Below are 26,216 nucleotides of genomic sequence, written 5' to 3'. Positions count from 1 at the left end.
TGATGCATTCGGTGAAACCATTTAGAGATCTATCGCAGCCAAGGTTTGTTCGACATTCACTTTGATGACATGCCACCTGTCGCAAGGCGTGTCACCACATGTCACCTTGTGATACGCTCAGAGTCCACCTCGGCACCACCTGACCTGCCACCTGTCGCGAGGGTATTCGTTTCGAGCACTTCACAATCGCGGTACAGCGACAATCATGGATAGCCCCGGAATGTCACTCCACCATCCGATCTTCCTTGATCTATCATTGAATCTCAATGATATGCTCGAGCTTTAACTTTCCCTTTTCGACACGTGCTTTGTCGCCAAGTCGCAGGGAGTATTTGGCGATTATCTTCCCATCGCGACATAGCGACAGCCGTCGGATCTTTCTTGATCACCATTGATCTACCTGAATCTACTCGGTCTTTAGTCTCTCTAAGCAGCTCTCTCTTATGCCACGGTGTCACCACGTGTCAACCTCTGTTTTGCCACATGATCCACCCAGGCACCACCTCAACTTCCACCTGGACACCACCTCACTAGTCGCTAAGTCGTGGAGATTAACAGTTGAGCACTTTCGCATAGCGGTATAGCAATGGCCGTCAAATCCTTTGCAACCTGCTCGCCTGTTAATTTGCCCTTTTACTGCAAAATTTGGCCGCTTTGAGACGCGCGCGCACGCAGGGGCCCACACATTGAGCTGCAACTTGCCAAAAGCCCTTAAGCTTTGACACTAAGGATATATGCGGTCTTGCATATAAATGCGATAAATTTCCTCTGCGCGGCCAATGTGGGATAAATGGTCTACGCTTGGGCCTTTCCATCGGGTCATCAGGATAACATGAAACCACTCCTTCCGATAGCCGATGACAACATTCCGCGCTCCGTACTACTCATCGGGTCATGGGGGTAGCGTGCGACTAGTCCTACCGATAGGGCAAAAATTCAAAAAACTGCAAGAAACACCCATCTCCATCAACATGTTGGGCTCAACCCTCTTGGGAGCCACATTTTACCCCACATGCTATAATTCAATGAACAAAAAGTTATTTACCCTGTGTCTGCACATGAAGCAAACAAGTTAGACAAAAACATGTATTCTTTTCATACTTAGCACTTGTTTCTCCTTCTAAGGCATATTGAGCTTGTAGCAAAAATAGGTAACAGACCCTTCACACATCACACTTGACTCTTCATGTTCCACATTTGACTCCTCACAACCCACGCACGATTCCTCATGTACTAGACATTGGTCCACATACCCTAGTCATGACTCCTCATGTTCCACATGTGACTCCTCACATCACACACATGATTTCTCACATCGCAAACATGGGTCCACATACCTTGAACATGATTTCTCACATCGCAAACATGGGTCCACATACCTTGAACATGACTCCTCATATTCCATAACTAGGGCACCACTAGGAATGATGGGGTGCAACACATACCCAACATGATGTGCATGCAAAGTATACAACACAAAACCTAACAAGATGTAGATGGCAACCAAGAGCCATAAGCCTATAACACATCAAAATTTTGCACTCTATGTAGTGAATTCGGTAGAAAATTGCATTGAGATAATGCATAAGTAAAAAGGGTTCCATGCTACTGAACCATTTATTGGAATCTCTAAATTAATTAACAATCATCACAATACACATGTAAAACTTCATCAAAAAATAGGAAATACCTAAGAGTCCTTGCAAACTATCATCTTCAATAACATGATTCAAAGTAATAACTTCCAATATCACATAAATCCATTTAAGAATGAGAATGAAGAGTGAACCATAGTTAGACTCTTACCTTGTCCTGCACCCCTTCTTCTGAAGGAAGCTTTTGGGCCTCTTGAGATTGAAACAACCGTGGAACCACTTGAAGCACATGAAAATGTAGATGTCATTTTGACCTGCCAATGAAACAAAAAAGATGATCAAAACTACATATGGTTGTCAAATAGTAGCAGAGTTACATTTATAAGAAATATGGTGAGATAAATGGATTTTCATGAAATACTTGCTTCATCTACATCTTTTACAATCAAAGTGCCTTGCTAGCATAATTATTGTCATTTGAACTCAAAGGATTTCAATGGAAAAAAAACAACATTAGAAGTTTCAACAAACTATGAGAAAGTTATAATCTCCAAAAATGATTGGGCCATGCCATGACTAAATAGTTCAATAATGGATATACTAGAAACATACGACAAAAGAGTGATATAGATAATGCAATGCCTAACATATTTAAAGCAAATAATTTTGCTCCTTATGTGAGAGTGTGGCAGGTAAGACGTGTGATTTTTACAGATATTTTTTCTTCCTTTTGAATTTTGTTCCATGGTGATTTTTAGCCATATTCAAAATTAGGTGCCTAGTCACGATTTATTCACATTGGGAGCCATTGGTTTCACATAAAGCCTGAACTTCATCAAATTCACTAGGTATTTCATACTCTTATTTTATACTTTATCCCGCTCTTGGCATAGGACCTAAGTCATTGAATATTACCAACACAAAATGAAAAATGAAACCTAGGGTCAATGAAATTTGTTCATACTTCATATATACACTAAGTTCTTTCCGATATAGCCATTGATCCCTTACATCAAAGCTTGTTGTTAATGGAAAACTTATTAAGAGTTCCAACACGATACAGACTCATATACACCCTCTAAACATTTTGGAAATTCTTCAATAAATGACCTTGTATGGAGACAAGAGAACCACATTAGTACTTGACCTGATGTAATAGAACATCTTTTCCAAAAAGGAACTTAAATTCATATTTATTTCCTATATTTTTTTAGCTGTAGCAAAGAGTTGGTCAACCCCAGCAAAACCTAAGGCCATGATTTTCAAAACACGCTGCTAGCACTTAGTTTCAACTTTCAAGAGTAGTTGTTTGCTCAACAATTTCTTACACCTACTTGAAATTTCAAACTAAAATTTAATTTTTGACATACAACTCACATGCCAAAACCCATTTTTAAGATTCAGCCCTCTTTTGCAATTTCAGAGACACAATAATTTGAGTTCCATTTTCAAAACATGACTTCAAGTGTTTGTAAGACTTGGAATAGTATATGCACAAGAGGCATAGTTTCCAAAAGACATAGATACAGATATGGAATGCCATTTTCAGAACTTAGGTATTGATGTGCAAAGGTTCAAGATACAGGATATGTCTGATATATATGCACCAAAAAGAAAAATTAAAATTCTGTCAAATAAACATAATTCTTCCAAGGTAACCTTGTCCCCCTATTTTCTCCACAATTATTTTGGTAAGTTCTATATGCTCTTCAAATTTGCTGCCATTTTCTTTGTTTGGATTTGTGAGAAATAGTCTGCATGGGCTTTTTTGACCTTCATTTACTTTTTGCCTCTCTATATTGAGAAGGCACTCACTGAGGCACCAAGAGAATCAAAGGCCATCCCTACTCGCAAGAGACCACTCTATCATGTTCCCTCATCTCTGAAAAAAGGTACCCTACTCCAGGGCAACATCTTGTTGATTTGTTTTTATGCACCTCTAACACAAAATAAAATACCAAAAGTATTCTATCCTCTCTTGATCAAAATCTTCCTGGATGTTAAATTGAATGATCAACCAAGATGACTCCAAGGTTTCTTTAGTCAGGTCTTGACGAGTAGATAGCTCAATTGGTTGATGTGATTGCTGGTAATCCAAGGGAACTTACGTTGAATACTTGAATGTTGAACGTCTGGATGTTGTTGGAACTCAGATTCTAACTACTTGCTTGGAAAATAAAAGAGCAAAAGAGATAGGTTTAGGGGAGTCTAATCTAATCTTAAGAATGCAAGAGACAATGAACGAATGGGTGAAATTCAACCAAGCTCTGCTTCGCCATCAAAGAACAACTCCACAAAGCTAATGTGATCTTCTAAGGAGAGCAAAGTGATGTTCAAATCACCACCAACGGCATAGACACCATCAAGACGATGCATATCAATGAGGCAAGTAGCAATTGAAGTTAATCTCATTTAAGGATTCCAGTTGACCACACAAGGCAAACTTACAATCAACAAATTTCTAGTGGTATGGATATATGACTTTCACCATTAATCATTCACAATTCCTTTCATTCATCCAATCAACATGAAAGCAAATAAAAAAGGAGAAAGCATGCAACTTGTTGAAACAACACATTTCACCATATCTTCAATGAAAAGAGTATTTCCATTTACAAGTCTTAGCAACAATTTCTTCCTTTCCTACTCTATTCTAGCTTCTAACTTCTAATCTATATATTCTTCTACTCTTGCTAACTATTCTCTATTTGCCTGCTATTAACCTTTACAAATGAGAGATTTGAGCCTTTTATAGATAGCTCTTTGCAATGAATGGCTACAATTGAATCACAATCAATGGTCGAGATTACAAAACAAAAACACTAGTTAGGGTTTGTTATAACAACTCCATTTGGCCAATGATAAAATTACATTTAAGTTCAATATTGAATGTGAACCAATAGGAAATGAGGTTAGGTATCTCGAAGTTTGTGCCTCCTTTGAATGAGTCAGATACATTGCATCTAGACATGCTAATGTAGAACCCTGATTGAATGAGTTGATGACTAGGATGCCACCTAAATTTTCTTGCCTTTGGTAGATTTGATACGTCATCATGAAGGAGTGTTGATGCCTTGGGCAATATCTCTTGATACTCAACATCTCAAAGCTTGGAGTGATGATGATGGCATTATCACGATCAAGTCAACCTTCTACCTTTGCTTGCCTATCTTGCCCTGATGTTGATTTGCCCTTAATTTGCTGAAGTGTTCCTTGTCTTGAGGTGATTGATTTCCCTTTTTCCTTTATGTCTGGAAAGTCTTGGAGCTACCTTGATCTTCACTTGAACACCTTGGTGTTGTAAACTCCTCACATTGGAGACTGTTAACTTATGGAGTAACCCCTTGTATTGCATCCCATCTTGATGTAATCTTGAATGTGCATCCTCATTCCTCGCTATGATTTTCTAACCAAACCTGAAAAAGAAAACATATTGAATCATATTGATGAGATAATAAAATGGACTTAATCCAACACACCCTTATCACATCAAAACCTCATCAATTAAGTGTGAAAACCCTCTTTCAAATCTGGAAATGCATTTTGTTGTCTGGAAACATCTGATTCTAAGTCTGATTTTATGTTTCCACAGGTCTGATCATATGTGAAAAATCGACTCAGCTCTGCCTTCAAAAGTAGGCTGGAAATGAGTTCAAAATCCTTATAATCAGCCTTGAAAGTGTATTTTGATAAATGAAATGATCAAAATGGTTGCAAATTCGCTGCCTTATGGTGCAATTCGCTCTGCCTTTATGTCTGATCAGAATCTCTAAATGAAATAATTGCAAAATCACTGCCTTATGATGCAATTCGCTGTGCAGATCAGAACTGGAAATTGCTTTGAATAATGAATGATGTTTGAAATGAATTGAGTTTGAAATACTCTTCTTATATAGGCATTGAGTGTCCAAGAGTCACCTTTTTTTTCACTCTAACAAGAGTCACCTTTTTTTTCACTCTAACCTCTTTAGGCCGACTTGTATTTCTTAGATAAAACATTTTAATTTTGTTATTCTTGCTGGGCACTTCACAAGATGGCCGACTTACTATCGTCTTTTGGTTAATTTAGGGGGTCGGCATTTGAATCCCTACTTGCATAGCCTAGTCGGCATCCATCCTTTCATTTGTATTGGCTTGAACTTGGGCGGTCTTTTCTTATTCATTCGTATTAGGAGTTTGGTCTTGAATGATCCATTTGTATCATGATTTGAGCAGCATAAATGACTCCATTTGCATTTCGGGATTTGCAATCTCAATTGTATTATGACTTTGGCATTGTAAAATTCATTAGGATAATCAGCTCTCTCTCTCCTTCATTTGCATTGACCTACCTTAGGAGGACTTTTCTTGATTGTTTACTCAACATGAATTTAGGTAATTTCCCCTCCACTTGCACTACAAGGTTTTGGTCGGCATTTGGGTCCTCAATTGCATTTACAAACTTGATCGGTACTTGCATCTTCATTTGTATTTACAAACTTGATCGGTATTTGCACCTTCATTTGTATGCAGTGATTTGATCGATCAACTTTGGATTATCTTACCTTGCAACTTATCTTGTCAAGACAAATCGGCCCTTGTGGTCTGATTTGCATATGATGTTTTGATCAATCAAGTTAGGTTGCCTTGTTGCATTTGATCAAATCGGCTTTCCAAGGCTCATTTGCATGATCTGTTTTGACCGATCAGATTATAGTTATTTCACTTCATCAAGGTGAATTGGGTTTAAGGGCCTTGTTTGCATGAGATCATTCATTTAGTCAAATGTGATTGCCCTTCTTCACCAAGATAGATCAGCGTTCATGTGTTCATTTGCACCATTTTCACCTTTCCTAAGTCAAACTTGATGTGGCAGCTTTTGGGGTTCCATTCGTACAAAGTTGTTTGGTGAAGAGCCTTTATTATCCTTTTGTGAGCAAGAACCTTCATTGCTCAATCGGTCATGAGAGCTCCATTTGTATGCAATGATTTGATCAATCAAATTTTGTTTTTCTTACCTCACCAAGATAAATCTGTCTTTTGGGCTTGGTTTGCACAAAACAAAATTTGGCGAACATATTACTCATCTCTTCTTTGATCAAAACTCTCATTGCTAGTCGGTATTTTTGCTCTTATTTGCACAAGGTAGGTGATTTAAAACCCTTTCACTCGTTCAAACTTGCTCAAATCTGGCTTAGGGTGGCGGCTTTTGATGGTTCAATTGTATTTGCAATCAACTTGTGCGGCCTTTGGAGGCTTGTTTGCACTAAGATCATTTCGGCCCTCTACCTTTGATTTGCATGAAACCCTCTTACTTAGGTGATATTTTGTCTTTGTCATGAGCAACTTAAACTTGTCCTACGCGGCCTCTTGCTCGTCAATTGCACAATTTTGAACTTGTTAAGAAAACCCAAATTAAGATCACACTTTTGAGCAAATTCATGCCTTAGTCAAATTTTGATGATTTTACCTCCTTGGTGCTATATAGTGCATGCTGAAATTCAAGACACTTGGTGCAATGCTTGAAGTTCCTGATGGAACTACAAGCAAGTTTGCCCCTACCTATTCAATCATAGACTCACAATGACATCTTGTTCCCCTAGCAATACAAACTTAACCCTGACTTGACAAGACTCATCCTGGGCTGACAGAACCATCTTCCACTCATAAGTAAAGATTAACAACCAAGAAATTACCAAGCAAAGCGAAATGTGGGGGTCCCCATTTGCAATGGGGTGATGTGCGATTACATCACAACACATCTGAGTCTCAGCAATTAGAATATTTGAGGATCATATTTTGGATATAGTACAAATGGTCATTATTCATCAAATTGAACATTTTAAACAAATAGTATCTAGTTATACTATTAAACCATATTTGATGTGCAATCCTTAATTATAAAAGTCATTCCTTGACTCGTAGTGATCAATATCAGATAGGTTGCATGGCTAACAATCTATAGAAGCAAAAAACTAAAAAAGTCACGATTATATGTGATAAATTGTGAATCGGTCCTATTGTGACCATTCCACACATCACCCCATCAAAATGGAGACCCCCTTTTTCCAGTAGCTCAAGTTGATTGATTGAGTAGCTAATAGTCCTAGTCGGACTCCAAGTTGAAGGTTTCCCTAGCCTTAGGATATTTCAAATCTTGATGACAATTCAAAGGGTCTTTTAGGGTTAAAAGAATACAAAAATGAAAGTTGAAGTGGTCTAGGTCCGAGTGAGAAATAGAGTCATCAGGATCCCTTTCAGGGAAGATAGATGATGTAACCTCATAGCATAGGCCGGATAGGAATTTTGAGATGAAAATAGGCTAAGGCCTAAATTTGCTAAAATTGATCTTGATGAATGATTGCTTAGCAATTTCGAGTTTGTATAGGTGAGAGCTTTGAAATCCAGATTTGATTGAGGTATGAATTCAGTCCAAATGAAGGATAAATTTCCGCCCTTAAAGTTGGAGATTTCACAAAAGGGAAGAGGTACGAACGAAATGTGAAACGAATTTGGTGCAAATGGATAACAAAATGCCGCCTCACTCAAGTTTGAAATTAATGAAGAAAAGAGGTACGAACGAGATGCGAAATGGAAATGGAACAAATGAAATGTAAAACACCTAAGTGCAAATAAAGCTCCAATCACCAGTTTGAGAAGGAAGTTTTCATCAAGTCCAAATGAAGATCAACATTCCTCCAAGTTTATCAAGTCCAAATAAAGCTTGAAAGACCACCCTGATGATGAGGTACAAATGAAAGGAAAAAAGCCGCTCCAACCTCTAGGTGCAAACGAAGGAGGAAAAGCCACCCAAATCAAATGGTGCAAATGAAGCATGAAAAGCCGCTCCAACCTTTAAGTGCAAACGAAGCATGAAAAGCCGCTCAAATCAAATGGTGCAAACGAAGCATGAAAAGCCGCCCAAGTCTCAAGGTACAAACGAAGTCCAAAATGCCACCAAGATAATGTAGTGCAAATGAACCTTAAAATACTGCCAGGATTGCTAGATGCAAATGAACCTTAAAATAACAATCAAGATCTTGAAGTACAAACGGAGGAGAAAAAGCCACTCGAACCTTTAGGTGCAAATGAAGATCAAAAGGCCGCCAAGTTGTCTAAATGCAAACAACCGCCTATGATGATAAGTACAAACCAATAAATGTTTCGCCATCAATGCAATCTGAAAAATCGACTTGACATAAGTCCAAATGAGACATCAAAAGCAGAAAATATTGTGCAAGAAGAGAAGAAGTCGGCCATGAAGGAGAAGTGCTCAGCTAGGAAAAAACGAATTAAAATGTTTTTATTAAGATACAAAGTCAGCCTGTGTGGGAATTAGAGATGAAAGGTGGTGACTCTATGTCTTTAACGCCTATATTAAGAAGGCATTCAAATTCATTTTTAAAACATCATTCAAACAAAAGTCGATCTGCAAGTTCAAAGACATTAGCGATCTTGTCATTCAAGGCGATAATTTTGAAGAACAATTGCTGTCTTCAGGCTAGCGATTGAACAAAGGAAGTCAGCGATTTAGATAAAGGATTTTGATCATTTCATTGATCAAAATGAACCTTTAAGAGAAGCGATTTGGATTAGAACAATTCTAAATCCAATCTGAAAAAATCCCAGTCCAAATTAAAGGCGACATTGACAGAATTTAGCGAAATTGTATGCATCATTAGACTTGCAGCAGCACAGAGAGACAAATAAAAGTTAAATCAGGTGTTGATATTTGGCGAATCTCTATTTGTAAGACCATTTTTCAAAACAAAACCACTTTTACAGACCCTAGGGTCTCACTAGTTGCTATAAATCTGAGTTTATTTTCTCATTTCCAGGTCTGATTTTCGTCATCACAAAGAGCTGTAGCTTACAATTTTCTTAAGAAAAGATTTTTTGTTTGCCTTATCTGAGGTATGAGAAGTTATTGATCAAGCTGAACATTACTAGCATTCTTATCTACCATACCTTATTCTTTAGAACTTCAAAAATCCATATCAACTTGGTAACAAGATCATTTTGTTTGTAGGCTAATGTCTGACATGAAGACACAAGGAAAACGAAGGCAAGCACTAATGAAGAACGAATTCAAAGACATGCTCTTCAATACTAAGCTCACATCCAAATGGCGGAAGATTAGTGACACCAACTTTGGACACACAGATATGGATGACTTCCGAGATCAAGTGTTTGGGAGAGGCAAGTACAATACCTCCAAGATGGCGAAGAAGTTCACAAGGAATGGCATATCTCATATAGCTTGCTTCCCATCGGCAGTCCAATGTAGTGAGCTGGTCCTCGAATGTGCTAAGCATTACCGCCCGAAGCAGAGGCAAATCGTAGCACCAAATGGAAGGAAGATAGCATATCTCACAGAACTATCAGTAGCTGAAGTGTTCATTGTTCCTACATACGACAAGATGATCTACAAAAGCAAAGATGATGCCTTAGCTTTGTACTAAAGTAAACCAGAAGCTTGTGACGACATCCTCCATAGAAATTGGATCCTAGAGCCTAGAAAAAGTCATAAGAGAAAACCGAAGAAAACACTCCTCAAATCAGATTTCAAGGAAGGATTAGCAGAATTGATCATGATGCTAAACAGAGTCATGGGATCACCTCAAGCTTCATCATATGAACCATGGATGTGGTAGTACTACATTGAAGAGCAACCAAAGAAGCTAACATCATCAACTGGGTGAAATTAGTAAGTGATAATTTACATGAGCAATTGATGAATGTGGAACAAACTAAAACATTTTACATGAGCTCATACTTGATGTAAATCTTAGCTAGATATGGTAAATACAAGGGATTGAATTGTAGAGCACCAGTAGGACCAGCTGAGGGTCAAATGTTGTCATATGATGCATATCCACAATTGCATTTGAAGAATAGTATTGCCCATTATAGAAGGGTGAATGATGCTTTCACCATGCATATTGTAAGAACATTGCAAGGAGGAACACATATTAGGCTATCTGAGGAATCCAAGAAGTTGGTGAAAAAATATGGTTTTTGGTACATTCAGTTTCCAAAATTCACCTACTTAAGAATACAAGGATGCTCTTCTTATGCTTATCGTCTTCCTAGAATTCCTACAAATAGAATGGTACTATTGGAGGTATCTAGGCAGTTGTTATAATATGATGCACTCGAGAGAAGAAAGAAGAAAGCTAAGACTACCTTCCCAGTCAAGATAGGTAAATCACTTGAAACATGCCCCACTATTTCAGCAGCACAAGGATCAGAGGAAGAGCTACAGCACTACAATCTCCAGACTCATACCTCAAGAAGCAACTTCGATCCCTACCACAGCATTGGGACAATAAACAAGGAGATATTTCATCATTTCATGCATATTGAAGACCATTGGGCAAATGCAGCTGACGATTTTGAGATAAGAGAGAAAGAGTATTCAAGACTATCTCTCAAGTTGATCAGGCTCACAAAGGTGTTACGCGTTCCAGACCAAATCCAAGGTGATGAAGATATGGTGTTGCCACACTATAAGAAAGAAAAAGACAAGCCCCTCTCTGCAATAGATTGGTATGTTCCTGAAGTCACCCAACCAGAAGTAATAAATCAATTAGTGTTGGAAAACACTAAAAAATGGATACTATACCAGGCAAACAAGTTAAGAGAAAAAGGCATCACTCCAACATATGACCGAATGGATAATGAGGAGTCATCATCTTATCAATATAAGAATTCAGAAGAGTCTAAAGATGAAAGCACAGGAAATGAAGTGATCACACAAGGGGAGAGTAGTCAACAAGACATTCTCGAAAGTTCACAAGCCCAAGCTAGTAAGAGAAAAGAAATAGATGATGATTCAACTCAGCGAAAGAAACAAAAGACAACAAGTATTCCATCTACTACTAGTACTCCCTCTAACAGAGAGGCAGACATCTTTGTGGACATGAATGCAGCCTCAAAAGGGAAGAACATCTCACAAGAAGATGAGGGAGTCATTCAAACACACAAGATAGGAGAAGTGCTAATGAATCCAGTGATACCAATCAGCAAGATAATGAAGAATTTAATTCACCACCTCATGATGAAGAACCTGTTTACGATCAACAAACCAATCCAATGGGAGAAACACAATGCATGGATGTCAATGATCAAAATCAAGAACATTATGAAGATACATTCACGGCTCCCGAGGGTAACCAGCAGCAATCCAAATTGGAGGAGGAAGATGATCAAGTGCCTGAATGGTTGAAAGAAAGAATGAAAAAGAAAACAGTGACAATAGTTGATGAGGTAAGAGATTTGGACACTTTGCTTGCCAGAGTAGAACAAAATAAAGAAAAGAAGCCTAAGAAATATTCCAGGATTGTGAATGACACATCTGGCTCTCGAAAAGTACAAGTGGCTATTCCTAAATTTGATAAGACAAGGGATCAAATTACAGCGGAAGATTATGACATAAGAGAGATAGACATTGGTCCTATCACTCGCACTCAAGTAGTTGAAGAATTTAGAGGATCAGCCTCTAACATGGAAGAACAACTGGAGATTGAGGTGAGGAAAAGGAAGCAACTTAAAGAGGAAAACAAGCAATTGATAAACTACATTCACCATATGTCATCCCGGCAAGAAGAATACACACCATGTCCACCACAGATACTCTCCAAAGAAGCAGTTGAAGGAGTGGAAGAGACAAAAATGATAGCCCAAGTCACTAAAACATGGATTGAGAATGCTTTTCAACAAGCCAGTACCTTCACTCATGAATTCATGCAAACATATGATAGAGTCACCACATTCTTGTGCAGGATCCAGAACATCATGGAGATATGGGAAGAGTTTCAATTTATCCGAGATAGGACCATACCACGTGTGTAGGGGAAAAAGCGAGACTAGGTTAACATGCCCTAATCCTACCTTTTGACACACATTACGGAATACGAAAGAGCCTAGAGATATCGCACAATTGGCTACTTCTTTTTGTGAAAGAGAGAGCCACGGGATATCTATTAGGATTTCTATTCCTTTGTTGAAATTGGAAGATCAAATGATGCAAGTTCAATCCCTAACCCCAAAGTGCAAGTATGAACTAATAACAAGATTGCAATATTGAACTTAAACAATGGAAAGCTGTAAATACAAGGATGAAATAAGAATGTCGGTGCGTACCCGGAGTTAAAATCTGACTGAAAATGTTCGGGACGGGGGCGCGGGCGCCACTGTCCTGATTCTGCCCCTGAAACTGCTCCGGAAACTGCTGTTTTTGCACTTTGGAAAAAGCTGTCAAAAATGCTGAAAATGCTGTCGGACCAGGGCGCCCAGCGCCCCTGTCCCAGGGACCAGGGCGCCCAGAAGGGACCAGGGCGCCCAGCGCCCCTGTCCTGGCAGGACCAGGGCGCCCCACGCCCCTGTCCTGGTCTTTTGCACTGAAATTTGGTGGAAAGGTCTGTCTCAGTCTTCTCTCTCCGGATCTGTGTCCCGCGGCGTCGTCCGAATCCCGAAACCTGCAAAAATATCTGAAAAGGGGGAAGGGCGGCTATATAGGGTTTTGCCTTAGTCAAACCCCCGCTTCGGTGATTTCCACCTCCACGAATAGCCAAGTTGTTTTGTAAAATGTATTGTGTGTGCAGACCTAGTGTGTGTGCAAGGTCCAAAATGCAAGAAAGCAAACTAGAGCAACCTAGAAAGTAAACCCTAATTGCTTGTAAATGATAATGCAAATGCTCTAAATCAAGATGCAATGTGATCTAAAGCATGAATAAAGGATATATTGAAGCTTATGCAAAGACATGAAAACAACATGAAATCATACCCAACCCTCAAGGGAGGAGTACAAGCCAATCTTCAGTCGGTAATTTCCTATTGTTCTTCAATGTCTTCCAAGCCCTAAATGGATGAATGAATGAATTTGATAGATGCTTGATAGAGTGATGTTGAATGTTGTTGAAGTCTTCAAAGATTTGCTCTTTCGCTGCCTATGAAGTTCCTTGAAAGCCAAAAATCCGATCCTTTCAAATGAAGAAAGAGAGCTCTTATGTATGAAACCCTAGGTCGTAAATTCGTATTTTGGCCGACCTAGAGATTGAATGTCCCACCAATTTCTTGGGGTTAAGCTTTATTTTATGATTGGATCGTGCTCCCAAAATTTCGGGAAAAATGTCCGGGACCATGTTGCACGGGCGCCATGGTCCCGACAACTTTTCACCAAATTTTCAGGGCCGTCAGATATGATGATTTTAGAGAGAATCCCGAAGTTACAGGTGATTTCGAAATGTTTTGACCCCCGAAATCAAGCCCCCAAGTTCAAAATAGGACCTAATTAGGGTTTTTGATTAAATGATGTATTGGAAGAATAAAATGAAAGGGGCACACTTTAATGAAAGGGCCCAACTTTATGATATGGGAGATGATAAAATAGGACCTTAGACCTAATTAATTTAATTAATTAAGTGCTAAAGGGGAAATGCAATGCAAAATGCAAAATGCGCCAAGGCGGGTGGTAAACTAGGTGTGAAATTGTACCACCCTAGCAAGTGCGTACAATTTACGACGCTACACCACGTTTGCAAGCATTGAAAGAAATTCCCAAGCAGGTGCTAATTGATGGTGGAGTGATGGAAGCAAAAGCGGATAAAACAAGAGATGATTGTATCAAAATGGAGGAGACACTTAAAAGTATTCAAGAACAATTTATCATCTCAACCAGGGAAGTGTTTGTCCAGGACATGCTTGATGAAGATGGTTTCAATGTTAATGAATTGCATAACAAGATAAAGTCCATCTTCTTTCCAAACACAGGCTTCTCAAATAATGTTTTGAATGAAGTATTTTCATTCATGGTCTTCATGGGGATGTTTCGAAAACACGAAATGGAATGGCAAAAAGGTCTTTGCCAATTGTGCTGACACATTGGAGGTGATCGAATTCAAACTCGATAATTTGCCTAGCTTGTCCATGGAGGAGCTCAATGCAGGGGTGTCTAGATTCGTTGCATTCGCCATCAAAGAGAAGGATCAAGGAAATGAGCTTCTAGAAGAAAGTTTGTTGTCATCCCCATGTGATGTTTATTTTCTCATTGGTGGAAATTTCCTGAAATTTCGAGCCAAAAACGTGCCTAATTTCTATTGGTTGATTATGGAATTAGTTAGTTGGCTACAACTAACTCTAATTAGGGTTTTGATCTTAGCCATTCATTTCAGGGCAATCTTGGCCTCTATTTCATTTTGGGAGCTCTATATAAACTACCATCTTTCATTTTGTAATGTATGAGATAGACTTGAACAATTGTTGCTATTTTGCTATTGGATTAATAAAGACATTGAAGTGTGGTGTTTTCTATTCAATCTTTGGAGCATTTGCATGGTTATTCATCTTCTCAATCTAAACTTTAAAATTTGTTTAAGTATTTAGGTTGAATGATAGAATGTTGTGTATGATCTATGATGAAACTCCTAATCCATACCACTAGCAGTTTGTTGATTGCAAATTTTGTGTGGTCAACTAGAACTCTTAGATGAGCTTAAGTTCAATTGTTATTCAATCATTGATATGCATTCAATTAATGATGTCTATGCTTGGAAATGATTTGAAAATCATTTAATGTCCTTAGAAGATTGCATTAGTCTTTGTGGAGTTGTTCTTGTATGTCAAAACAAAGACTAATGGAGTTTCATGTAAAGCCATCCTTCATCCTTGCATTCTTAGGTGTAGCGTGGTATCCCTCAACCCTAAACTTTTGCATTTTCTTTATCAAACTAGTAGAAGTAGTAGCAAGTATAAGAGCTTTATTGCATATCATTCGAAAAGCATTCCTTGAAGTCTAGACATTCATCTATCCCTTAAGAAGTACGTAAGGCCCCTTGGAGTAACAGCAATCACAACGACCAATTGAGTTTATCCACAAGTTGTGACCAAACAATAGAAACCTTGGAGTCTTCCAATTGATCACATAGTTTAGCATTTGGGAAGATTTTGCTCTAGAGAGGATAAGATGCCTTTGGGTATTTTATGAAGTGTTTGATTGTACCTAAAAAACACATCAACGGGTCCATCAACCAATTTTTTTGGGGTAAAAATAGTGTATAAACTAAAAATCGTTAACAACAATTTTCAATGATTTTTTCCTATTTAAATCACCTAAAAATCATGTCTAAAACATCAAAAAAAACTCTCCCCAACCTGCAAAACCTGCAAAATCATTCTTTATAGAACAGTCGCATGACATTTTTAGAGCGCAACTGCACCAAGACATTCATAATTGATGCGACTAGTTGTAGAGAGTTGAGAGGCAGAAAAAGGCAGTGCATTTCCTTAGGTCAGAGGTAGGCAATTTTTTCATGGTTTTGTTCTGTTCAATTTGTTTTGCTTTCCTTGCTTTTATGTTAGTAAACCTTGTTATCTATAATTTAGTTATTCACAGGCATTAATATATTTTCACATCATTAAATTTAATGGGGCAAAAAGACATTCTTTTACATGAAAGATCAATATAGAAATGGATTAGGAAACCTTGACATAATTAGTTTGAGATTGCTGCTAGACACATTATAGAAGCACATATACCTTTCTTCTCTCAATTATATTGTTGTAGGAGATCAACCTTGTATGCTGGAAGAGGATGTAGGGCCAAAATCTTGTGCAAATGATATTCTTTTGCAGCTTATGCAGGAATTTAATAATTTATGGTTATAAAATATTGTCCGTAAGTGTTGCTGATTACTGGTTTTTTGCATTCTCTCAAGCACGGTTGTGTTTTGCTAACATGCTGTGAGCTTTTTTTTTTAATTTCTTGTTAAAGTGCTCTCCTCTCTGATGGTGGTGTGATTAAGGTTTTCTAGGATCATTATATTATATTTATAGTGTTTATTTTGCTCATGTGTTGAATGATGTTGGGTTAAAATCATCCCAGTTTTGCTACCTTGTGGCTTTGGTATTTGGGTGATAAACCTGTCCGAATCTTGTTTGAAGTTGTGTTTGCATTCTAGGTTGTCTTTGGTCATTGAAGCCTTAGCTGTGTAATAGGAATTAGGCTTTCAAGAAGTGAAGGTTTTCTACTCTCCTCCAAAGAGGTTGTTTCTGCAGCTGTTTCAAATTTAACGTGAAACTTCTTGTTGTGTATAGGTACATTAGTAGTATTCTAGTTGATGCATCGTTTGCTAGATTCAAGGATTTAAGACAAAGGTCACATGGCAAAGTCAAGTCAAATCCAAGGTGAATTGAGCCTAGAATAGGAATTTCGCTCCTGACCCTTCCAAAGGGTCCAAAGCGAATTCCTCTGTAAGACACTCTACATTGCCCAAAGCCATGAGCTAATCCATGTCCCAAGTATTATTGAAGGCAATTCACTTGTTTAAATGAAGAAATTTGGGAAATGGAGCCAGAAATCAACCCAAAATGCAAATTTCGCTCCTGACCCTTCCTAAGGGTCCAGAGCGAAATTCTTGTAAGACCCTATTTCTTCACAAAATCTTGAACTAGATGCCAACTTGAGGAGCAAATTCACTTGATCATGATGGAAGGAGGCCTAAGAAGTTATATTCAAGCCAAAGAAGGGAGGAAAAAGGTGAGAAATGAGCCCAAGTAAGAATTTCGCTCCTGACCCTTCCAAAGGGTCCAGAACGAAATTCTTGAATGACCTTATTTCCTCACTAAGACCTTGAAATAAACGCCACTTTAAGAGCAAGTTGACTTGATGGTGATAGGAGAAGTCTTGAGAAGTTATATCCAAGGCAAGGAAAGGAGGAAGGAGGTGTGAAATGAGCTCAAGGAAGAATTTCGCTCCTGACCCTTCCAAAGGGTCCCGAGCGAAATTCCCAAAATCACCTAGTTTGCCCATGATTGAGATTAAGAGATGGATTCCCAGGCCTTGGTGGAGAGAGGGCTAGCATGTGCTTGACTTGGGAGGCAATTTCGAGTAAGGAAATGATAGGTTTTGTCCTAGAATGTGAATTTCGCTCCTAACCCTTCCAAAGGGTCCAGAGCGAAATTCTTAAATCCTCTATTTTGCTCCAATTTTGCATCAAACCTAGTGTTGATTGAGATTATAGGCATTCTTAGACATGCATTTGAGCAAGTTGTGGTCACAAAATGAGAAGAATTTGAGCCAAGAATGCAAATTTCGCTCCTGACCCTTCCAAAGGGTCTAGAGCGAAATTCCTTATAGGTCTTGTCCTTGGCCAAGGTCCAAAGCGAAATCCTCTTTTTTGGTCTTTTTGGAGGTCAAATCAATGATGTCTTTAGGAGAAAGCAATTCAAAGGTCAAGAGAAGTTCAAGGCAAGGAGATGAGGTCTAAATTGAGCAAAATAGCAAATTTCGCTCCTGACCCTTCCAAAGGGTCAAGAGTGAAATTCTTATAGGGCCTATCCATGGGGAGGATCTTGAGTGAATTTCATTCTAACGCCTTTTTGTTGATGATTTAAAGTAGAAAATGCTATGTGAGATAAATATACCATGTGTACTTAATCATCTTTTGGTTTGTTTTGCAGGTGGAAGAAAATCAGGCCAGGACAAGGATGACCTATTCTAAGCCCATCACCATCAAGGACGTCCCAGATGCACAAAGGAGGACTCAAGGTGTTTTGAAGCGTTGGAAGACTTCAAGTGTTCGAGGAGTTGCAAGCTAGCCTCAAGACCTCATTCTACCACATGAAGAAACCACATGATGACAGAGAAGAATGACACTTCAAGGCGAGGTATGCTACCAGAGAAAGAACACTTGACAATGAGGAAGTCTCATCAAGCATATGGGAGTCAAGGAGGTACATCATTCATCGCGTTAAAAGACAAAAAAGAGATCAACCAAGACACAGATGTCAAACAAGGTGGCATCCCAATCATTTTTCCTCCAGTCGGATTGGTCCACCTCAGCATGTCCAGATTCAATGTACCTGACTCATCGGGGACGGCACAAACTTCGATGTACCTACCCCTGCTTCCTTTTGGTCCTCACTCCTGGAATGTAATTTTCTCATTGGCTAAGGAAGTTTGTTATAACAAACCCTAATTAGGGTTTCTATCCTTTAATCCTAGCCATTGATTCTAAGTCAATTAGAGCCGTCAATTTGTAAAGGGCTCTCTATATAAAGCCCTGGCTCTTCTTTTGTAAAGGTTAATAGACGGGGAATAGTTAGAGATAGTCAATAATCAGTAGTGGTAGTTCAAGAGCAATTAGCTTTTAGAGTAGACGAGAAAAGAGAAGGCAAAGATTGTTGCCAAGACATTGTTGCAAAAGACATGTAAACTTCATTGAAGGAATGGTGAATTCTATGTGTCGATTCTACAATTTGCATGGTCTCTATACTTCTCAAATTTAATTTTATGTTATTAGATGAATGGAAGAAATCTGTATGATCAATGGTGAAATTTCTATATCCATACTACTAGCGGTTTGTTGATTGCAAACTTGCCTTGCGTAGTCAACTGGAATCATTCAGCTTAAGCTTAACTTCAATTATCGCTTTTTCATTGATATGCATCAACCTGATGGTGTCTATGCTTGTAGCGGTGATCTGAACATCATAAAGCTTTCCTTAGAAGATTGCACTAACCTTGTGGAGATGATCCTAGCATGTCAAAGCAAGACTTAGTTAAAGTTTCATCAAAGGTAATCCATTCCTCCTACATTCTTAGTATTAGAATTAGATCCTCCCCAACCCTTATCCTTTCCCCTTTTTTAAAAAATCAAGGATCAGTAAAGACCCACATTCCAGTGATATCCAAAGTAAATCAGACGCTCAGAGCATCAAATGTAAGTCACCTCGTGATTCCAGCAAAATCACATCATACCGCAAGAGCTTATCCACACGTAGAGACACTGCATATCAAAACCTTGGAGTTGCTCCGATTGATCCTTCGGCGAGATCTTCAGCAGTCAGGGAAACTTTGTTCGAGAGAGGATAAGATACCTTGGTATTTTATTCTGTGTTCGCATGTGCATGAAAAATACATCAACAAAGGTACAAGAGCGAATTTGGCAAAATTGCACAAATTCTTTACATTTTCATCATCAACTTCATTTCAACTTACTTTCAAAGGCATACATGAATCAATTTCCTTTCAATCAAGGCCTAAGAACATAATTTTGACCCAAGCAAGAAGCAAGAAGCAAGAAGCAAGAAGGGAAGTCTAGGAAAATTCGCTCCTGTCCTCCTGAGAGGTACAGGAGCGAAAATGATAAATTCTCTCTAAGACTTCTCTAAGGACAAGGTCAAGGTAGGAAGTTGTTGACAAGTTAGTCTTTCCGTCAGGATTCATATATGGAATATAACATTTAAGTATAAGAAAATCTTATACTTTAAGTTATATTCCATATATATTGTCAGGATGTTTGAGAGTGGTTTTGGACCTCCAAGAGTAATAATGAAAAATCTAGTTTTTGGAGGATCCTTCAAATTTCCAGACTTAGTCAAATTTCAGGACACTTTAGGATCAAGACGACATTCCAGACTTCTAAAGCGAGTTTTCTCTGACCTGGATGTAAGGGACAAGACTTAGGAGGTCACTATGCATTCAACCAAGGTTTAATTTAGCAACTTGAAGCATGACCGAATAGTACATAAAAACCCTAGGAATGATCTAAATAACCCCTAATCACCCAACTGACTTGACTTCCACTCCACCCTAAGGAGATCCACCTGACTTGATGACCTTTGAGAAACTCAAACCCTTCAATGCAAAGGCTAAGACACAAAACGACCAACAACAAAACCAAAAGAGCTAATGCTAGAAAGCAAAAAGTGGGGGGTCCCCATTTGCGATGGGGCGATGTGTGAATACCTCACAACAGGACTGACAAATGCACTCTCCTCTCAGTGTTGCCAAAAACATTTGAATTCAATGTTGCTCTATAGCTTTTTGTTCAAAGATGATGATGTTGAGGTCACACAGGGCTTGTTCATATGCATGGAGAAAATGAGCCTCCTACTTCAAAAAAATTGCAGGCTGTTATGGCAGAGTTGCCAATGTCCAAGCAAGAAAGGGGCTTTTTCTTAACTATAATTGTTGTGGAAGGCAGGAAGACCTTCAAACCAGATAGACTCTAAACATTTGATAGTCTCTCTATATTGTGGACATGTAAATTAAAGGTGTTAAGATTTAAAGATATTCTTAAATGATATCACCTTGAAATAATTTGTGTTTTTCAACACAATAGTGGAATTTTTTTTGTCAAGAAAACAAAAATCTTAAATGGATGGCAAGATGCATTTTAAACCAGCCATATAGTTCCTTCACTTGCAATTGTACTTGAGTGTCTCTGGACGCACACGTCAATAAATTCAACTATCTAATACAACAACGAATGAATGACTTGATGTATTTTTACCACAACCTCCACCTGAAGCTAAAGGAAGATCAAAGTTAGACTTTTAATATACTTACAATCATATTTATAATTGTATTCAATATATTTTTCATTTTCAATTGTCAAGACAAATTTCTACATGGACAAAATCAGGTACTACTGAAGATGACAAGCCAATCGACCTTAATGAAATTGATCTAGAATCCGTGAGGATTGTCAGTGATGATGATTTCCTTGAACCTAAGAATTTTGACATCCTAATGTAGCCCAACTTTGATAGTAATGAGGTTAAACAAATTAGGAGATGCTCTAACCCATCAGCTTCATCATTAAGACCTACAACCCTCTAGCATAACTCTCTTTGTAGTAGCAATTGGCTACATTTGATTTTGTGGAACTTTCTACTTAGTTTATAGGTTGACTTTGTACAATCTATATTATAATTGAAAATTTCTGAACTATCAACATCTAGATATTATTTATACACTATGAAGTATGCTTTGTGCAGTAAAATGTAATCAACGATATGAACATAAACAACAAAGATCTATTTTCTTCAATTCATAGGCTAAACTCTCAATTTTATTTGATCTTTATATCTCTGGAAATGCCTTTGAATTTCAGAAACAAGTAGTTTTTGTCTCTTTTTCTATAATTTTTTTATGCCTTTTCTTTTAATCTGATTTCTTTCCCATTTTTCCAGAAAAAAATTATACTTTTGCTTCCCCGATTTTTTCCCCAAAATATTTTTGGGGCTATCATACACAATTTTAGAATGAGAAAAGCATACACTCTATTCACGAGAATTGTTGGTGCAAAATTAAAAATAACAAATAGAGAGAGAAATATCCATGTGAATCATTAGATGTTCCTCGTATTAAGTTCTGTCTTCAAAATGTATGCATCCCTAGAGGCTTGCATTACCTAAAAGTATGAATTTATGATGAAATTCTCAAACCATTGGCAACTGCAATAGAAAATATAAGGTATACGCCAACTAAGCCACTATGGCCACTGCACTAACAAGAAATACAGAAATATCTTCAGATAAATGAAACAGAGAAACAGAGCCACATGAAGGAGAGAAGTTAACAATGTTTTTCAAAGTGAAGGTTCAAGCTCAAAACTCAAGAAGATACTAAAATATGTTAAAATTGGGTAAATAAAGTATCGAACATGCTCGTTGCAGTGTTTCCGGAAGTGGGGGTTTGTGTGCAAGTCCCTGATGACTTTGACTAAAGAGGTACACCTGGGTTGTGCCATGTAAGCGAAATGTTAAGACTCAAAATAGAAAATTTAACAAATCTACTAGTAAATGGTTCCATCACGTAGGTGGAAAGAACAATAATAGCATTCTTTGTGAACATCAAAATGACAAAATTTAACCCCCGGCAAACAAGTGGGTTCTAAGCTCAAAATTTGAGCAATGAAAGGATAAATAAATAAAGTTTTCCAAGTTCTTTAGTCCTCCTAAGCTTATATATTTGAACAGGGTTTCTTATGATGCTTATCAATAACTCCTTCCGGTTTCCTGAATTAGAAAATTTACCAGACGGACAAAATATAATATTCAAAATATGGGACAAGGAAATTTAACTTCCAGCAAGCTAATGAAATAAAATGCAGTCATGCCTTAGAAAGAAAAACTTGTGCTGAATGGAGCTTCTTTCTTCTTTCCTGTTTATTGGCTGCTGCGACTGCTACTTTATCTGCCTCTCGCAAATCTACGGCCGCTATCTTTGTTGCACATCCTGAGAATTCAATTTTAAAATTTGTGAGTTAGTGTGCAGATAAACAGATTGAATATTTTAGACTCTCTTTTTAGGAGGGGTTCCATGGTGGATTATTCTGACCAGGCTTACTTTGAGTGGGGAGGATAAGTTCACTGAAGGATAAGTTCAATTTCAGTGTAGGGCTATCTTAATATCACGTTAGACTATGAATACGAGGCTTTGAGAATCCATGTGAGCGAGTTTCAACCAAAAATAATGGTTTGCTGTGGAATTATTTTTTAATTTTATTGAGGTTAATTAAATTAGTATAGATATATTAATTAAAAAATGTGAGAGATATCAGTCTTGGAAGTGTTTATATTATATTATCATAGAAAATAGATAAGTGTTTTGTCATTGATATTTTCTAGTATTTTTGAACAAATATATTTCAGATATGAATTATGATAAATTAATATAGATTAAAAAAAAAAATTAAAAATCTTTAGATAGATTCATAAACATGTCATTAATAAACAATAAATAAGAAAAGGCATATTAAATATTATTTATTTTAACTTTACTTTATTTGTAACAAATTATTTAATTTTACTTTTATTTTTAAAGTTATCATGAACATTATTTTTAATATCTATTTTAATTAAGCCGATAGGCTTTCAGTGGGGGCATTTATGCCCGAAAAATTGTCAGCCTTCCGGCAGTCCATCGAAAAAAGTCGCTTCCAATCGACGACATTCCGACAGTCCATCGGAAAAAGTAGCTTCCAGTCGACGACATTCCGACAGCCCATCAGAAAAAGTAGCTTCCGGTCGACGACAAAAATTCTTGTTGCCAAGGTTTCACGTCTTCCAAGTATTTATTAGCGGAGTTAATTCATTTGCGTTGAACATCGTTCATGTCAGCAGAGTATTATTTTTTGCGTGAGATGTATGCAGTACGTCTTTGAAGTGTTTATGAGCCATTCGCAGACATGATACCGAAGAGAAAAGGAAACTTCAGGACGCTCTTCACGAGCAAGTAGAGCATTGGCGATTACCGTGCTAAGTTCAGAATTAAAAACTTTCAGAATAGGCACACTGGGTCATTTTTGAAACAAAAATGATTTTGAGGTAAGTTCCTTTCCTTCGTTTTAGTGAACCTTTTTGGGCAAAATCTGCATACGGCCGTATAGTATTCTTTGTTCTGTTTAATTTCATTATGTTTTTGGATTTCCAATCATCTCCTTAAATTATTTGTGTTTATTTTCATGGCCTTTAGAGTTATTTTCTTTCAATCTTTATTTGATTCCTTTCTGAAATAGAGCAGACCCATTTGATAGATTTGTATAAACATTCTGTTTCAACAAATCAAAGCCACTTATAGATTTTAGAAATATGCAGCTTCAATAGAAAATAATTTATGAAAGGGATAATACGCCTCAGAAAGGAATCCATGATTGCTTTAATGCCATATCTGGTTTGTTTGCCTTCTTGTTTTTTGTGCTTGTTTTGCATTTAATTGTTTTTTATGCTCAAATCTCGTAGATTAAAAATGTCTTTCACAGAAAGCATGACCTTAGATTTATACAGCTGACTTTACTTTTGTCTTTCTAACTCTGTTTTAGCACCTCCTCTAAAGAGTCAAAGTGCTCGGCTGTATTGAAATGTTAGTGAAAAATACAAATTTATTTTGGAAAATTATTGGGAGTTTGATCAAGACACCGAAGGTATATACTTCACAATTGCAAATTGGTCTTTATAATGTTTTGGTCTGTCATACTATTTCTAAGGTTGATTTTCTTAATTCTGATAAATTAACAAGCTTCATTTTATACGATAATCCACAAAAAAATATCATTGTACAATGTCACCACAAGCAAAAACACTCTTACAATATAATATTATTCAACTCTATATTATCCACAACACAAGAATACATAGATTTTAATTTGCAACTCCTATAGCGAGCAAGGCTTATTGCAAACACTATGAAATCCTTAGCCCTTCGAACCACTTAGATGTCAGACTAATAGATTTACTGTTAAGCGTGCTGGTATATTATCAACTTGTAAACACTGCTCACTTACAGTAGCTCTATAGCCATATGCCATATACTTGATTTTTCAGAAATGCGGATATTAAACAAAGAGAAATCCAATATTACATGAATGTATTACTTGATATGTTGTGCTTCTTCATGAATTTGTGTGCAGCCGCATTTTTTTTGCGGGGATGGGAGCCTGGGGATTTCATTCGATTTCAGGTTTATTCTGTGCTGAAATAAATCACGCCCATGTTATAGATTTTTAGAAATACTCATTTTCATCTCATCAAACCCATTTATAGATTTTCAAATATGCACCTTCAATAGAAAAGAATTCATGAAGGGGATGATAAACCTCAATGAGGAATCCATGGTTGTTGTATTGCCATATTTGGTTTATTTTTCGTCTTATTTTGTTTCAAATTTAATTGTATTTTGTGCTCCAATAACGTAGAGTCTTTTTAAAGGTTTTTAGAAATATGCAGTTTCGACGAAGCTGACCCACTTATATAGATTTATAGAGTGAATAGGGTGGACCCACTTCATATATTTTAGAATTTAAAGTTTAGAAAAAAGAGGAATCCATGGTTGTTTTCATGTTAACACTTGTATAACTTTCTCCTTCAACTTCCTTACCACTGCCTTAAGGATCTTTTTCTTTGATATTCTTTCAACTTTTATTGTAGCTTATGTTGAAATTAAGTAGATCAAGTTCTAGAGGTTTTAGAAATATGGAGTTATTACAAAGGAGACTTGCTCATAGGGTTTTCAGAATATGCACTATCATTAAAAATGACCCACTTCATGGATTTTTTAGAAATGCAGAGATTAAACAAAGAGAAATCCATGATAGCTTGAATGTGGTATTTGGTATGTGCTTCTTCATCAATTTGTGTACCCCCGCATTTTTTGTTGGGGGATGGGAGCTTGGGGATTTGTTTCAATTTTAGATTTATTCTGTGCTGAAATCAAGCACGCTCATGTCATAGATTTCTTAGATACAGTTAACATATTTTGAGACATATGTAGTCCAGGAGAAAATAAACACAAACCAAGTGCTAAGTTCACAAATAAAAACTTTCAAAATAGGCACACTGGCTCGTTTTTTAAACAAAACTGATTTTGTAGGGTTTGGTAAAAAGAAAATTTTGTAAACTTTGCTCATTTTATCAAGATGACATCATCATTGTAATTGGTGTAAGATAGTCTGGATAGACTAGAAGAACTAGAAGCAAGTCCACTGCAACTCGCAATAAAAATATGCTGACTATAAGACTGCTCACAAAGTGAAAATATCTGCAACATTAGACGAAATATATGGTTCTCCTTACTCTCACCGCTGTGAACCTTATTACGACACTGTTTCCTTGTCAAATAATACAAAGTTTTTTTCCCTATTTCTTGTCAAACAAATAAAGCAAAAATGACTAAATTTAAGGTTTAGGGGGCAATTTTGCCCATCAAAATTCAAGCAAAATGCATTGAAATTGTCATTCCTTGATGGAATCACCCTAGAATCGGCTCAAAGTAGTTGCACGTTGCTTGAATATTTTGTATTTATTATGTCTTTTTTGGGCCAAGTAGGCAAATTTAAAAACTAAACAACCATC

The 26,216-nt window shown here is 37.3% G+C and overlaps 1 protein-coding gene across 4 annotated transcripts in view; it reads right to left on the bottom strand.

The window, feature by feature from the left end:
- The window catches only part of LOC131066634 (ribosome-recycling factor, chloroplastic), a 186,109-nt gene extending 163,242 nt beyond the window's left edge, over nt 1-22,867 (bottom strand). For 2 of the 4 annotated variants that reach the window (XM_058001468.2, XM_059219885.1), the window contains exons 1-3: nt 22,714-22,867; nt 22,484-22,602; nt 1,807-1,909 (exon numbers count right to left, since the gene is read on the bottom strand). In XM_058001468.2, the coding sequence (XP_057857451.2) occupies nt 1,807-1,903 (97 nt within the window). In that variant the 5' untranslated portion in view covers nt 1,904-1,909; nt 22,484-22,602; nt 22,714-22,867. Of the gene's footprint in view, nt 1-1,806; nt 1,910-22,483; nt 22,603-22,704 lie in introns of all 4 variants that reach the window. The other 2 variants (XM_058001447.2, XM_058001456.2) reach the window with 2 other exon arrangements.
- Nucleotides 22,868-26,216: the final 3,349 nt, after the last annotated feature.

The sequence above is a fragment of the Cryptomeria japonica genome, chromosome 4, assembly GCF_030272615.1.
Source record: "Cryptomeria japonica chromosome 4, Sugi_1.0, whole genome shotgun sequence".
NCBI lineage: Eukaryota > Viridiplantae > Streptophyta > Pinopsida > Cupressales > Cupressaceae > Cryptomeria > Cryptomeria japonica.
Note: the sequence above shows the minus strand (reverse complement) of the source record. Positions and strands in the feature narration are given on the sequence as shown.